Consider the following 13,686-nt stretch of genomic DNA (forward strand, 5'->3'; position numbering starts at 1 on the left):
GCGATGTCTCTCGTGCAAGAGGAATCTTTGGGTAAGTACCATTTGGATTGCAGAAGCTGTGAGTGGCCCGTCACTATGCGTCGTCGCTGAACCGGTAGATGCAAACCAAAGTACGGCATCGCGCGCACTCTCATACAATATGGTGTACGGCATGGTTCTTCATATGTTTTATCTCGCACTTTCACAACATACTCTATATACATTGTTAGTGCACGACTTCCTCACACCGAAGACTATTTAAGAACGCACCTTTTCTCTTAATTCTCATTGACTGACTAGCATCAGTACCAGCCACTATCTCCGTCGTCGGGTCCCTGTATTAACAAAACTATGTCTCTACAGTATGCGGGCGAAACAGTCGAGGAACTTGCTCTCATAGAGCTTCCCTCAAAACGTGATTACATCGCCAACCTCTGTTCAGTCGAACCTCCAGCCGATGAGCCGACTTGCGCGATATGCAGAGATGCATGGGATTATCCAGATCTGGACGTCGTAGCTCCGAGTCCTCATTGCATTCAACATCCCGTGCATAAAGAATGTCTCCTGATCTGTTTCGCAACAGAGGATGGTGAGGAAGTCAGCAATCTATGTCCGTTCTGCCGTCGTGAGCTCTTTGAGAAAATCACATCACCCCAACTGCAAGATGAGACTTCCGAGTACGAAACTTCGACAACGGGCCAATATTATGCACAACTAGAGTACCAAAGCCAAGCGTTCTATTTCGGGACTCTCTCCAGTGCCCCAACGGACGATGCGGACAATGTCGTAAATGACTCACAGCTTCTTTATCCTGGTGGCCCGACTATTGCTCATGCACTCCAGACAGAGGATGTTTGGTCTGTTTTGCCCAGATTCCTGGAAAGCTGGTTCATCCACAATGTCACACCCATCATGGTGGACACGTTCACATTCCAAAGCCTCGGTGACCTCATGAGCCCCGAGGCTACACGTCTCACCGAAGAGGGACGCGCTGCTATCACTGCGCTTTTCGCACATGAAAAAGTTTCCGATAGATTCGAACTATCTCTAAAGACAGTCGAATTACTAAATCACCAATACGGCGAACTCGTTACGCGATGCATCGGCTCTGCCTTTAAGTACTACGACGACTCCGCCTTTCCCCAACACGTAGGAGTTCTGCAGCGCGAATCACGTTGGCTGATTGCTTACCATGTACTCATGGGTCTTTTGACCATATATAAGCACTATCCATATATCTACGAGCAGGATTTCGACCTCAGCCAGTGGCTAGCACTAATACGCTTCCGCAAGATGTTGTATGAGGAAATTACTCAGTGGGCATCAAATACTTTCTTCGCCAGGCTACTTCCAGTCAAGTTTATCCTCGACTACGGTTCATTCCTTGGCAATACAACCACAGAACACAATCCGTATGAAATCGAGATGCTCCACAAATACGCGGACGGGACCACGAAGGCAGGATATATGGAACCGGATCTTCCTGGTGTCATTAACCGTGATGCCATCCTCTACATGAAGGAAGGCTCAGACTACGCTGTCAATAAGCATCTCGAGGACGGCGCCATGATTCATTTTTATCAACCGGGAATTATGGTCATGTGGGAACTCAATCCAGGCTTTTTCCATGACTTTGCTTATGATCCTGAGAAAGGTTTCTTGGATCTCGAAAGAGAACACGGATTTACTATGAGAATCAAACACCGAGTCGCGAAGGTGTAGTAGTTGGCTTGGAAACAACTTACATGAGAGGGTCGCTGCGGGTTGGGAGGACGTGAAATGGCTTCAACGCCCGGAAAAGGTTAGTTCAACGTGTATATTATGACCGAAGCAACGATGAGTACTTTCAAAGCCTTTCCCTTATTATGCTCAAGATTTGACATGCATTGGTCTACTAGTACAGAATGTCTGCAGCAGCTAAGATCGCCTTTGCTGTCTTTGCAACAAACTCCTTTGCTAGAGTAAGGTTTCCTGCAGCAACGGCCTCAGTCACTCCTGGATATGTGACAGGCGCATAACCAGTATCAACTCCAGGAGCAAAGACCAGATGCCGGTAAAACTCTCTTCCCGGAAGCCCTCCTTGACTGACAAATCCACTGCCAATATCGCGTGCCTTGTGATTCAGCTCTCTTATGAGAAGCGAACTGTTTGAGCTGACGGCCATGTCGCGGGCAGCATTGAACTTCCGTGCTGCATCCTCAAAGACAGCAACGGAATCCTCAAGCTCTCCTAGATCGATCATGGCTGTTGCATTCACTTCCTTGACAACGCCCTCCAATTCTCCTAGCCACGCTCGCATCTCTACCCCATAGTTTGCCGGCTCAAGCGGAACAACAGCATCGTCGACCAATCGATACAACATCAACGTCAGAAACTGTCCAATGGCTTTGTGCATCACAAACCCCGGGTCCGCAAATTTGGTCATCCAATGATAGGAATCAAAATTCGAATGCGTATGGTAAATTGGATCAAGAGGTGCTCGCGTGGTGCCCATGTCAATAGCGGAGATGCCGGCGCGGTGCACGAAAGCTGTGTAATCGCTTTGCGCACCTAGTGTGTCAATCTCACCGGTCATTTCTTCCCAGACATCGTATAGAGTGCGGTTTTGGTCATGCGGCCAGATGACCTTGCGGGCCGTAGAAGTGGTGAGGGCGTGGAGGTCAGGAGTTGCACCGAAGTCGGGGATAGTGCCTGCTATACCAACATCAATGTTCAAGTACGATACGACCGAGGATTCCAGCCACGGAATGTACTCCTCGACCCATTCGGTGCTGTAAATGCTCAGTCAGGATACTTTGAGTTCAGGTAGTATTGATAGCTTACCTTCCAACTAGGCCGTATTCCTCAGCATCCCAACTACAGAGCACAATAGTTCGCTTTGGTTTCCAACCAGTCTTTAGTAGAGCATCAAATGCTTTGGCCAACTCGATCAGAATCGCAGAACCGGAGTGTGGATCCGCTATAACCGTCAGTAAACTCTTGAAGATATACTAGTGCTGTCTGCGACTCACCAGCTCCGCCGATCATCCAAGAGTCATGGTGATTGCCCACGATAACGACCTCGTCCTCGTTCGTACCATTCACAATACCAATAGCGTTGTGGATCCAATTAATCTCATCCCTCATGATGTTGCTTATTGACAATACAGCTTTCGACGGTCCGGTATTGTAATCAACGCCATCGATTCCGCCAACCCAATTTGGTCGATTAACAGTCTTTGCACCAACACCATAACCGTTCAACGCGGTGAGCAACGGTTTTGCTTCAATCCACGAAATTGGTAAACTTGGGATCTTCGGTACAGTCTTCTTCTCTTCCCTCTTTACACCCTCTTTAGAAGGGTATCCCGGTGTTGTCGGATCTCCAGGGTAGGTGCTCAAGTCCATCACACTGCCCTTCTGGATGCTCGTTGGATTTCTAGCAGGTCCATCAGGATACGTAGCGTAGTTCTTGGCTGTCATGTTTCTGTCGTCTCCCGGATCGGTAAAGATCACAGCTCCGATCATGCCAAAGGCCTGTGCATTCTTCACTTTGAGACCGCGAAATGGACCGCCGTATTTAGCGAGAGCAATTTTACCTTCGAGTGTGATGTTTAGGGCGAGGAGACATTTGAAGTCTTCTTGGGAAGCTCGGCCTAGCGAATTTAACTTCTAATGTCAAGTATGGTCTAGGCGGAGGAGCGCATACCAACGTAAATGTACTCAGCCGATGCGTTCCCTGACCCGGAATATCCATGGAAGGCAGGAACTCTGTCAGCATCACCAGTAGGCTTATCCTCTTCGAGTATCTCTTCTTCTAGTGTTGCATGGTACGTACTGCCGTTACCGTAGTCGAGGGAAAGAGAACGATGGATCGGATAATCAAGGTAGACGTCTTCAGGTCCAGTCAGCTTACGTACCAAAGCCGTTAATATACATGACCTACGATAACTGTCTAACCTTGTGTCAAAGCCATGTTCAGCCCATCGTTCTGCAGTCCATTTCAGAACTGCATCACTTTCGCCCGCGAGGTTGCGTTTGTGTGCTGCGCGACCTGATAAGCATTTTCGCTGACACGAACAGCAGGAAGTCGGTTCTTACAGTAGTAGCTTGACCACGATGCTATAGACGTATTGTCAAAAGAAGAGACCAAAATCTCTTCATTGGTCGCCAAAATCGGCGGGAAAACAGGAGAAGTATCGCGTCGTTCCAGATGGCGATCGTGGTGTCGGTAATGGTGCTCCTTGTCGCATGCATAAGCAAGGCTTACGGAGAGCAAGGTCAAAATGAGTAACATTGTGGTCATCTCGATGCTTCAATTAGAGATGATGATACAAAAATGTTACCCAGGTTTTTCAAAGATTACATATAGTGCCAAGTGGCGGCAAATGCGCATTTTTAGCCAATATCCAGGTTAGTTGCTTGACACATCCCAGCCGATGTACTCTATTTCGATGTCGCATATTGTGGGGTATTCTCCATCTACGCTTATATCCATGATTGTAGCGTTCATTTGCATATGTGCCATGATGTAAAGCAAACTATAACCTCTATGTTCAGGTGATTAATATCGCACTTGTGGTGGTAACACCATCGAACGTGAAACATGACAGACAGAATTAAGCGACCTTGCACAAGATATGTTGCTTGGTATATACAATTTGTTCGTAATAGCTGATGAGACTATGCCACAAGGCACCTGATCAGGAGGATTTTCACTAAGCGCTAACCTCAACGGCAGTCACTTCGACAGCAGAGCTCTTAGTCGCGTCAGCAGCGACAGGCTTTGGCTGAGGAAGGCTGTAAACATCAGTCTCATCTTCCTGCATACCGCCCAACAACATAGAGCTTGGAGCAGCAGCCTGGTCCGCAGGCGATGCAAGGAAAGCCAAAAACTTCTCGTCATGCCACGTGCGTGCCGTGACAAATCTGCCCTCGCTGTCTTGGAACATGGTCTCGTCCTCAGCGCGGAGGAAATATGCAACAGAATAGCGATGTTCGCTGTAGTTGTACGGCACCACACGGTGGATGCACGATTGGAAAGTGTGGCCACTAGCAAAGCGCAGAGAGTCGCCGACGTTAATGATAGCTTGTCCCTTTTTGGGCTCGACGAAACCAAACTCCTTGCTTCCGGGCGGGCGGACTTGGAGACCCCACTGCTCAGTAAAGAGCACAGTCAACGAACTGATGTCGGTGTGCTTCTGGTGGCCGACGTTACCGTCCTTGGCGGGGTTAGATGGGATGTAGTGCATCATGGACAAGGTGCTCGTCGAAGGGCGGTGATTGCGGTGCAGGTTTTCAAAGCGCGCAGCACCCGTGAGACCAAACGCTGTTGAGAGAGCTGCCAGAATGGCCTTTCCAATGATGTTGTTGCCGGAGATGGCATTCTCGAGAACCTTGAGATCGCCGCTGTTCTTGATGTTGCGAGGAATGTGAGGGGACTCGCGTTGAATCTCATCGCGAGATACCTTGACCATCTCGTAGCCATCCCGTGTGTCTTCGAGAACACCGTTGCGCGAGCCAACTGGTTCGTATCTGGAAGTTATTAGCACCTTGAAAACAACCAGTACTAGTTGATCGCCAGCACCTACCCAAGATGAGGAGCGATCAGACCATATTCGTTCTTAACCTCAAGAGGCGAGTCAAAGAATCGATGCATAAGTTTCAATAGCTCCTGGTGGTCATCGATGAATCGACGCCCATCAACATTATTCAGATCTAGGTAGAAGAAACCTTCGTCTTTGCAGCACTGGAGAAGCTTCTCAAGCTCAGCAGGCTCTTGGGAAAGAATTGCAGAGAAGTCGATTGTCTCCATGGGGTAGACTGGGACCTGCTTGCCGTTCCATTCGACCCTTCGGGGTATTTCGGTTACGGGAGCCATGTTGTTGATCGATGTGAATCGGCGCTGTACGGAAGATCTGGTGTTGTCTGACTTTGTCAAGACTGTGAAATGGTTGATTTTGTGTTATTGTGCATTCTTTCCAAACTTTATAGCAGTACCTGGTGCATACTATTCGCATGCGAGTTGAGTTGTCTTCCCCGGTCAGTTGTTAATTGGCTTTCATTTCGATGATACATGATCTGTCTGCTTCCCAGATCCTGAGATGATGATAGATTGAGCCATACTGCTCTTGATCCTGGACCCCGAGGGCGTTGTTTCGTACCCCGCTTCCTGTGTAGCTATCAGTACTGAAACGAGGTCGGCATCTAGAGCCAAGATGTCCCATTGCAGTACGACCTCTTGAGCATGCTGTGTTACAGGAGCGCATTTTGCCTTTCGATTGACGAGATCGCTCTTCTCCCCGCATTGCGATGTCTCATGAGTATCCTGAAAGAGTACACACCATACACGTGGGGTTGCTGACCCTGCACGCCTGTCATTTAGACACTGTATGGGTAAAAACCTATATTCAGGATACCTGGGTAGATCACAAAGATGGCGTAACATGACCTCTGCTCTCGCGAGACGGCCAGTGAGACAATGAGGTGTAATCTTGATGCGGTCACAAGTTGTATCAATCATAGTGTCGGCAGCTGGGCAGTAACTGCCGTAGATGAAGTCGCGAGGTGGGGCTTCCGCGGGGGCATCAGCCGGAACTCAGGCCTGGCGACATGCCATGGACGGGTCGGATGTAGACTGCGTGCACGGCTTGAAGGATCGCATCCCTCTGTGATAGCTGTTGAGCCACATTGCGAGACTAATGTGGTGGAGAACGAGGACGAAGTTCATCAACCAAAAACATAACTTTGGCTGTCAGCCCTGGCGGCCGGAAACATCACTCCGAACATAACGAGACCTCACAACCCCAGGACTTGCAGTTGATTATGATGTATGATATTGGTACAAGTAAGTCAAACTAACACTACAACGATCTACAGCTTCATACCGAGCACCTTGTGTACCCGCAGCGCCTGTCTAATTGACAGGTCCAACATGATCTCTTCACTGCCGCCGGGGATAGCATAGGCCCTAACGTCCCTATACAGCCTTTCAACCTTTGCACCTTGTCCACCACGGCTATAGCTCAGACCACCGAAGATCTGACTTGCTTCTCTAGCACAGAACTCAAATGTTGTGGTACTCTGCGCTTTCAAGCTGGCAATAGCGCCACCGAGCTTCAGCATAGCCTCCATCTCATTCATCTTCTGACACTGGTAGATGAGATTCTCCATCCAGTTATAGCTCGCTTCGATTTGGCGTGCCATATGTGCGAGTTTGAGACGGATAACAGGGTGATCGATGAGGCGCTTGCCGAACGTCTTGCGCTTGTGTGCGTACTTCACGCTCTCTTCGTAGCAGACCCGAGCGAAGCGCAGACATTGGATAATGATGCCGATACGCTCGTGGTTAAAGTTCGTCATGACAACCTTGAAGCCCTGGTTCTCTTTGCCGATCAGGTTCTCGACAGGAACCTTGACGTCTTCGAAGGTCACATAGGTGGTGCCGCTGCTCCATACACCTTGGCAGTCCATCTTGCGTGTAGAGACACCACCGGCGCTGCGCTCGATCAGGAGCACCGACACACCGTTCATGCCTTCACCACCTGTGCGCACAGCGGTCGTAAAGTAGTCGGACCAGATACCGTTCGTGATCCACTTCTTCTCGCCGTTCACGATGTAGTGTTTCCCGTCTTCAGAGAGCTTAGCTTCGCAGCCGAGGTTCGCGACGTCGCTACCGGCATCTGTTGCAGTCAGTACATTGTTCACGGATTGTCAAACAGCGAAGCAGAACCTACCGGGCTCAGTGATCGCGAGACAAATCCTCTTCTTTCCGCTCAGAATATCTGGTCCAATGCGCTGGATAAGCTCCTTCTTGCCGAACTTGAACAGAGGCGGTGCACCAATTCCGTATCCTCCGATCAAGCCCCAGACGAGACCACCACTGCCTGTTCTTGACAGCTCATCCGTAATGATCATCTCGTGGAAGTGATCCCACTTCTCCGGCGGCACACACTTGACTCTCCGGTCTGTCAATTGTTTGGGGAAGTGGATGCCGAGCATACCAGCGAGGTATCCGCGCTCGCCCATCTCCTGGTATATCTCGTCTGGTACTTTCTTTGCTTCGTCCCATTCGGTCACGTTGGGCATGAGCTTCTCCTCGACCCATTGTCGGACTTCGTCGCGGAGGGCGACGTGCGTATCGTTGAAGTAGGGGGAGTGGTACTAGACTTGGTGTTAGCTACGCCAATGCATGCTTCGTAGGTTGACGTACAGTTTGGTACCACGATGGGTCTGCGTAAGGAATGAGGTCGCCATAGGCATCGAAAGGCTCGGCCTCCTCAGCAGCAGCTTCGGTTGGCTGTGGCGCTATAACGCCTGAATTGGCCTCTGGCTTGACCACGTCCTTCTTCTTTTCCGCCTTCTGTTCGGGAGCAGCAGTTGCCGGGGGAGCTGGAGGAGCAGCCTTGGTGTCTAGCGATCCAACTTGTAGCTTCTGGTACTTCTTGAGGATACTGTCATTGTGGTACTTCCAGAACTGCTTCGACGCGTCCTTTCCTGCAACGCGTGAGAGGACTTGGAATCGTTAGCTTTGGTTTCAGGATTTGTAGACCAAGGGTCGGCATACTCTTCTTGCCTCCTGGATGCTCATCCTGGAAGTTGGTTAGATCGTAGACATCCTCATCTACAATGATCCAGAGGTCGCTCGCTGTCTTGTGCGACGCGACGTCAGCTGCTGAGAAGCGTTTCGACATGTTGGTCTGTCAGTATGCAAAGGAAGGAGAAGGTGTGAGTGAGAAGAATAGGATGATGAGGTGTCACTAATCACAAGACAACCCTTACTGACTTATAAGAGGCTTAGCAAGTTTCGGGATCCTTTCACATGCTAGCAACTACTCCACGCCAAGGTAATCCGGGGAAACCGCCAGCTGCTGAACGTCGGCCGCAAGTAGCGCGTTCCGGAGTGCAGCAAGCCGCTGTCTGATGATCTCGTGCGTTGGTTTGCAAGTGCTGCAATTGGTCGCTGCCGTCAATGACCGGGTGACTTGCTGTTTGAAACTTAACGTCATACGCGTAGATGCCGAGGTCATTACCATATTGGGATGCTCACGTGTCGACATTTCCGCGGCGCAGAACCCTTCACATGCCGACGAGCAGATGCTGACAATCAGATGCTTGACGACCCGTCGACATGATTACTTTGGTCCTGGATACCATGCGACATTTCACATTGTCGAGCTAGGACCCCTGACGAAGTTTACGGGCAATCCTTCTAACGCGCCGCGTGTGGGGTCTCCGCATCAAGCCGGCGTCATAGTTCGACGCCTCCAACAACTTCATCATGAAGACCCCTACTTACCTGCCGTTCGTAATTCAATACTCGTGCAACACGCAATGTCTCGAGAGGTGCAGGTAAAGAAGGGGTCTGAGATCCAAGCCCCGGATGGTCCGCAAACTGATGGCATGATTCGCATGCCCGCGATTGTAGACATGTCGGATCAAATATGTGGCACTGGTAGGACCGATATAGTTCACTAATACTGTAACTGCTGACGGTGACAGTCATGATCGCGAAACCTCACACAGCCTCTGCAGTCCATCATCACGGCGAAGAGGGTGCGTCTCAAATGTGCCCATATCCTCCTTCCCACAGGCCCCAGCAATTGTGCAATCTTACACAAACAGCAACCTGATACCTCGGCAGATACCATCGTGTATGCAACGAAAGGCCATGGCGCCGTTGTGAGCGGATCAAACGGCAGCAAGAGACAAGAGCTAGCACCGGGAGATTTTGCACTTATACCAGCGTATGCAGAGCACCAAGAGGTCAATGACAGTGATGAAGACGTTGTTTGGATTATCACAAGGGGCGGCAGAAACCCTGTCGTTCAGAATCTTGAGGGATGGTCAAAGGATTAAGACTCCTACAGCAGATCCTGCTGACAGACTCCTTCGGAACACGAACATTCGATTTTTCAAATTCGCAGAGGATCTGTCTTTGCGTTCATGTGGACAGTCTACCCGCACGCTGGTAACTTCGCACGTGGCCAATCTGCGGCAGCTGTATATCAATGAGATATCCATTTGCTGCTCAGGAATCAAGCAGGCTGTGGAACTTCCCAATCAGTTGTAATATCTCCCGACATCTACGTCAGATATTCCTTCTTTTCTCAGCGTTGATGCATGATGCAGGCTTCAGTCTTAATAGCGACATGTAGCTCACACATGTTGGTATCATGAGATCTCATTGGTCAGCAGGCTATCTCATTACACCCCGCAGTAACCCAAGGTACAGCGTACGATATGGGAGAAATAGCTGAACATGGGGCATTATATACAGTTTTCTGTCGTTTCTACTCGTATTCTTCCTCCATTTTCATCGTCTTCGTACCCCTATATCGTTTGAACCGTCCGGACCGATCGGCATCTACGGCACCTACGGCACGCATAGCCACAGGTTAGCCACACGATAGACGCTTTGCCATACATATCGTAAAGCGTATATTATTCATTGGAATCCGGGCTCTCCGGGCAGCATTGGCCGGTACCTGGTTAATTCCTTTTTTGCAGTACCAGGGACATTGGAAGGGTGGATGCGTCTAGTACTTAGCAGCGCACAAAACGTCACATCCCAGTGTGCTGGCTGCCTTCAATACCACATAACTGGAATATTCGTGTAGGCTATACTATCTGGCGACTACACGGCATTCGTCAAGATGTTGTCCCTCAAAGGTCTTTGTGCGTCTTCAATACTAATCTCAGCTGGATATGTTCAGGCGCAGAACGATTTTAGTCAATATGTCAACGTTTTGTAAGAAGCACGTCTCGTTTATAGCACCAAACTGCTCACAAGTATCAGTCAAGGAACACAAGGCGGTGGGAACAGATTTCCAGGTGTAGTCGCCGCCCCGTTCGCTATGGTCAAGCTTGGACCAGACGTTCAGAATGGCAATGCTGACGCCTACTCTGGCTACCTCCCCGAAGGCAATATCTTCGGCTTCAGTATGATGCACGAGTCTGGTACTGGAGGTGCGCCGAAATACGGCGTTGTAAGTCAGATGCCAGTTGTCGGTGATGTCCCGGACCCCCTAGCAGATCTCTCTCAACCGCGAGCATCGCCGGATCAGGCAGGTGTAGGATACTACAAGTCTTCGTTGGCGAATGGAATCACGGTGGAGCTTGGTGCTACTGAGCATGCCGGTTTGTACTCGTACTCTTTTTCAAACAGCACATCGTCATCCATCGTAGTAGATGTCTCGCATGTACTTCCCAGCTTCAGAGGCCTTGGGTGGGAGCAACACTATTCAGGCGGCAGTTTCAGCATTTCCAAAGATGGTCACTACGAAGGATCTGGCATCTACAATAACGGCTGGAATCTGTCGCCAGACTGGACAATCTACTTTTGCGGCAAGTTCGACCAGCAACCCTTGCGCGCACGAACTTTCAACGGAGATGCGAGCGCATCAAACGAGCCAGTATCTGGGAGTACACGCATTGGTGGGATCTTCACTTTTACCGAATCGAAGGTGATCTCTCGTGTCGGTATCTCCTTCCTCTCATCTAAGAAAGCTTGCGAGAACCTAGAAGAGATCTCAGAAGACACTGAACTGAACACTCTCGTTGAGACCGCAAAGACCAGATGGAACGACGAAATACTCAGCAAAGTCCAGATATCTTCTTCGAACACAGACGACTTGCAGCTAGTATACAGTTCGCTCTACGGCATGTTCCTTATTCCTTCAAACCGAACAGGCGAGAACCCTGATTGGAACGAAGGAGAACCATACTACGACGACATATTCACCCTTTGGGACACCCATCGATGCCACACCGCCCTATTCCATATCATTCAGCCCTCAGCATACGAAGAGTTCATCCGCTCCCTCATCGACATCTGGCGACACGACGGCTTCATGCCCGACGCCCGTTCCTCAAACTACAACGGCCGCGTACAAGGCGGTTCAAACGCAGACAACGTGCTTGCAGACGCCTATATCAAAGGCGTTCGAGGGTCAATAAACTGGGAAGATGGTTTCTCCGCCATGCGCACCGACGCTGAAGTCGTGCCTCGCAATAATTTCGACCCTAAAGCACCGGATTCCTCAACCAAGGAAGGACGAGGTGCGCTTCCGGATTGGCTTCAGTACGGATACATCACTCCACGCTTCACACGCGCAGTCTCCCGCGCAGTCGAATACTCGACCAACGATTTCGGCCTGCACCAAGTCGCCGCGGGGTTGGGCAAAACACAGGAAGCATCTACCTATCTCAACCGCTCCCGCAACTGGCGCAACCACTGGGACCCCGCAGCTGCATCCTATAACCGCACCGGCTTCATGGTCCCACGTTTGGCAAACGGATCTTTCGTAAAGCAAGACCCTGCGGATTGCGGTGGCTGTTACTGGGGCGACGCATACTATGAAGATAGTAGTTGGATCTACAGCATGAACGCCATTCATGACGTGGCTGAGCTGAAACGCCGTATCGGCGGCGATGAACGCTTCATCGATCGGTTGGATAAGATTTTCGAACTTGGGTTCTTTGACGCGGGGAATGAACCTAGTTTTACGACACCGTATTTATACAATTTCGTGGCTGGGGAGCAGTGGAGGAGCGTGGAGAGGAGTCGTGAAATAGGGAGGCTATATAATGCTGGGGTCCAAGGGCTACCGGGGAATTCGGATGCTGGGGCTATGGAGGCAAATCTTCTTGTAAGTCATGCTTTTCTTGGCTAAGCTTTTGGACGTCGTACTAACATCTTAAAATAGTGGCAAATGATTGGACTTTATCCGTTGACAGGTCAAACTACTTTCCTTGTTCTTTCCCCTTGGTTCCCCGACCTTACCCTTGATCTTGGGAAAGGGAAAGGGCTTACCGTCACTACAAATTTTAGCGAAGGTGGCGACCGAAATGCAGCGGCTTACGTACAGAGCCTGAAGGTCAATGGTGAGGCGTGGAATAAAGCGTGGGTAGCCTGGGAAGATGTGTTTGAGAATGGGGGTACGATGGAGTTTGTAATGGGAAGCAGTCCGAGTCGTTGGGCGACAGGTGAGCTACCGCCCAGTCCGGCTTCGACGTAAATACGCTACGGCTGTGTATAAACAAGCTCGGTTCTTCTGAGTTGTACCCTCCTGCGGGTATAAAATATACACTTGTAGTATTCTGCGAGTACCATAACAAAAGGTACAGCGAATACCTGTAGGATAGACTTTGAGTATTAAATACAACTTGAAAAAAACAAACTCATTCGTATATCAGGGGTGATCATTCAAGAGGTATATGCATTAACGGTGTCTTTACTGACCGAAAGACATGGCAACGTATCTTGGGCACAATATTGTTTTGAAGACGGCCACATGGCATCAGTATGCTATCAGTATGCTATACATCCCACTTCGTCCGCCGATACTGCAAACGGAGCAAAAACAAGAAAGAAACATCTCAGTCCAAGCATAAGTAGTTCGGTAGTCAATAAGGCTGCCGACATTCATACGTCATGCTGCTATGCGCCGACGCCTTTCAATGCGCAATACAAATATACTGAAGTAAAAAGATGAGAAGATTGAAATGCCCGTGAGAGGTCCTCTAGAACAGTTGGATAGTCTACAGTGTAGTTGTGACAGGCCGACGGGGACTGATGGATGGCGAAGACGCGTTCCTTGACAAACAGGCCAAGAAAACCACTCCTTCACGACGGCGGCGTTTCATCGGTATGCACGTAGTCGAGATGATGCGCGGTAGAGAAATAGCCCATATGGTCCGAAAGAGTCCTGGGCAGAGTCGACTCCC

The 13,686-nt window shown here is 49.9% G+C and overlaps 4 protein-coding genes across 4 annotated transcripts; 2 read left to right on the plus strand and 2 right to left on the minus strand.

The window, feature by feature from the left end:
• Positions 1–330: 330 nt before the first annotated feature.
• On the plus strand, positions 331–1,701 carry ALTATR162_LOCUS8952 (uncharacterized protein; the record flags this gene model as incomplete). Its single annotated transcript, XM_043316585.1, has 1 exon — positions 331–1,701. One exon carries the CDS (start codon positions 331–333, stop codon positions 1,699–1,701), a length of 1,371 nt encoding a protein of 456 aa, XP_043172520.1.
• Positions 1,702–1,873: 172 nt separating this feature from the next.
• ALTATR162_LOCUS8953 (uncharacterized protein) lies at positions 1,874–5,839 on the minus strand (the record flags this gene model as incomplete). Its single annotated transcript, XM_043316586.1, has 7 exons — positions 1,874–2,750; positions 2,803–2,938; positions 2,991–3,614; positions 3,668–3,853; positions 3,919–3,949; positions 4,689–5,493; positions 5,550–5,839. 7 exons carry the CDS (start codon positions 5,837–5,839, stop codon positions 1,874–1,876), a joined length of 2,949 nt encoding a protein of 982 aa, XP_043172521.1.
• Positions 5,840–6,831: 992 nt separating this feature from the next.
• On the minus strand, positions 6,832–8,651 carry ALTATR162_LOCUS8954 (uncharacterized protein; the record flags this gene model as incomplete). The annotated part of the gene is made up of 4 exons (XM_043316587.1): positions 6,832–7,640; positions 7,695–8,121; positions 8,171–8,472; positions 8,525–8,651. 4 exons carry the CDS (start codon positions 8,649–8,651, stop codon positions 6,832–6,834), a joined length of 1,665 nt encoding a protein of 554 aa, XP_043172522.1.
• Positions 8,652–10,613: 1,962 nt separating this feature from the next.
• ALTATR162_LOCUS8955 (uncharacterized protein) lies at positions 10,614–12,977 on the plus strand (the record flags this gene model as incomplete). Its single annotated transcript, XM_043316588.1, has 3 exons — positions 10,614–10,708; positions 10,757–12,608; positions 12,666–12,977. 3 exons carry the CDS (start codon positions 10,614–10,616, stop codon positions 12,975–12,977), a joined length of 2,259 nt encoding a protein of 752 aa, XP_043172523.1.
• Positions 12,978–13,686: the final 709 nt, after the last annotated feature.

Source organism: Alternaria atra, assembly GCF_907166805.1.
Source record: "Alternaria atra isolate CS162 genome assembly, contig: 29, whole genome shotgun sequence".
Classification (NCBI taxonomy): Eukaryota; Fungi; Ascomycota; class Dothideomycetes; order Pleosporales; family Pleosporaceae; genus Alternaria; species Alternaria atra.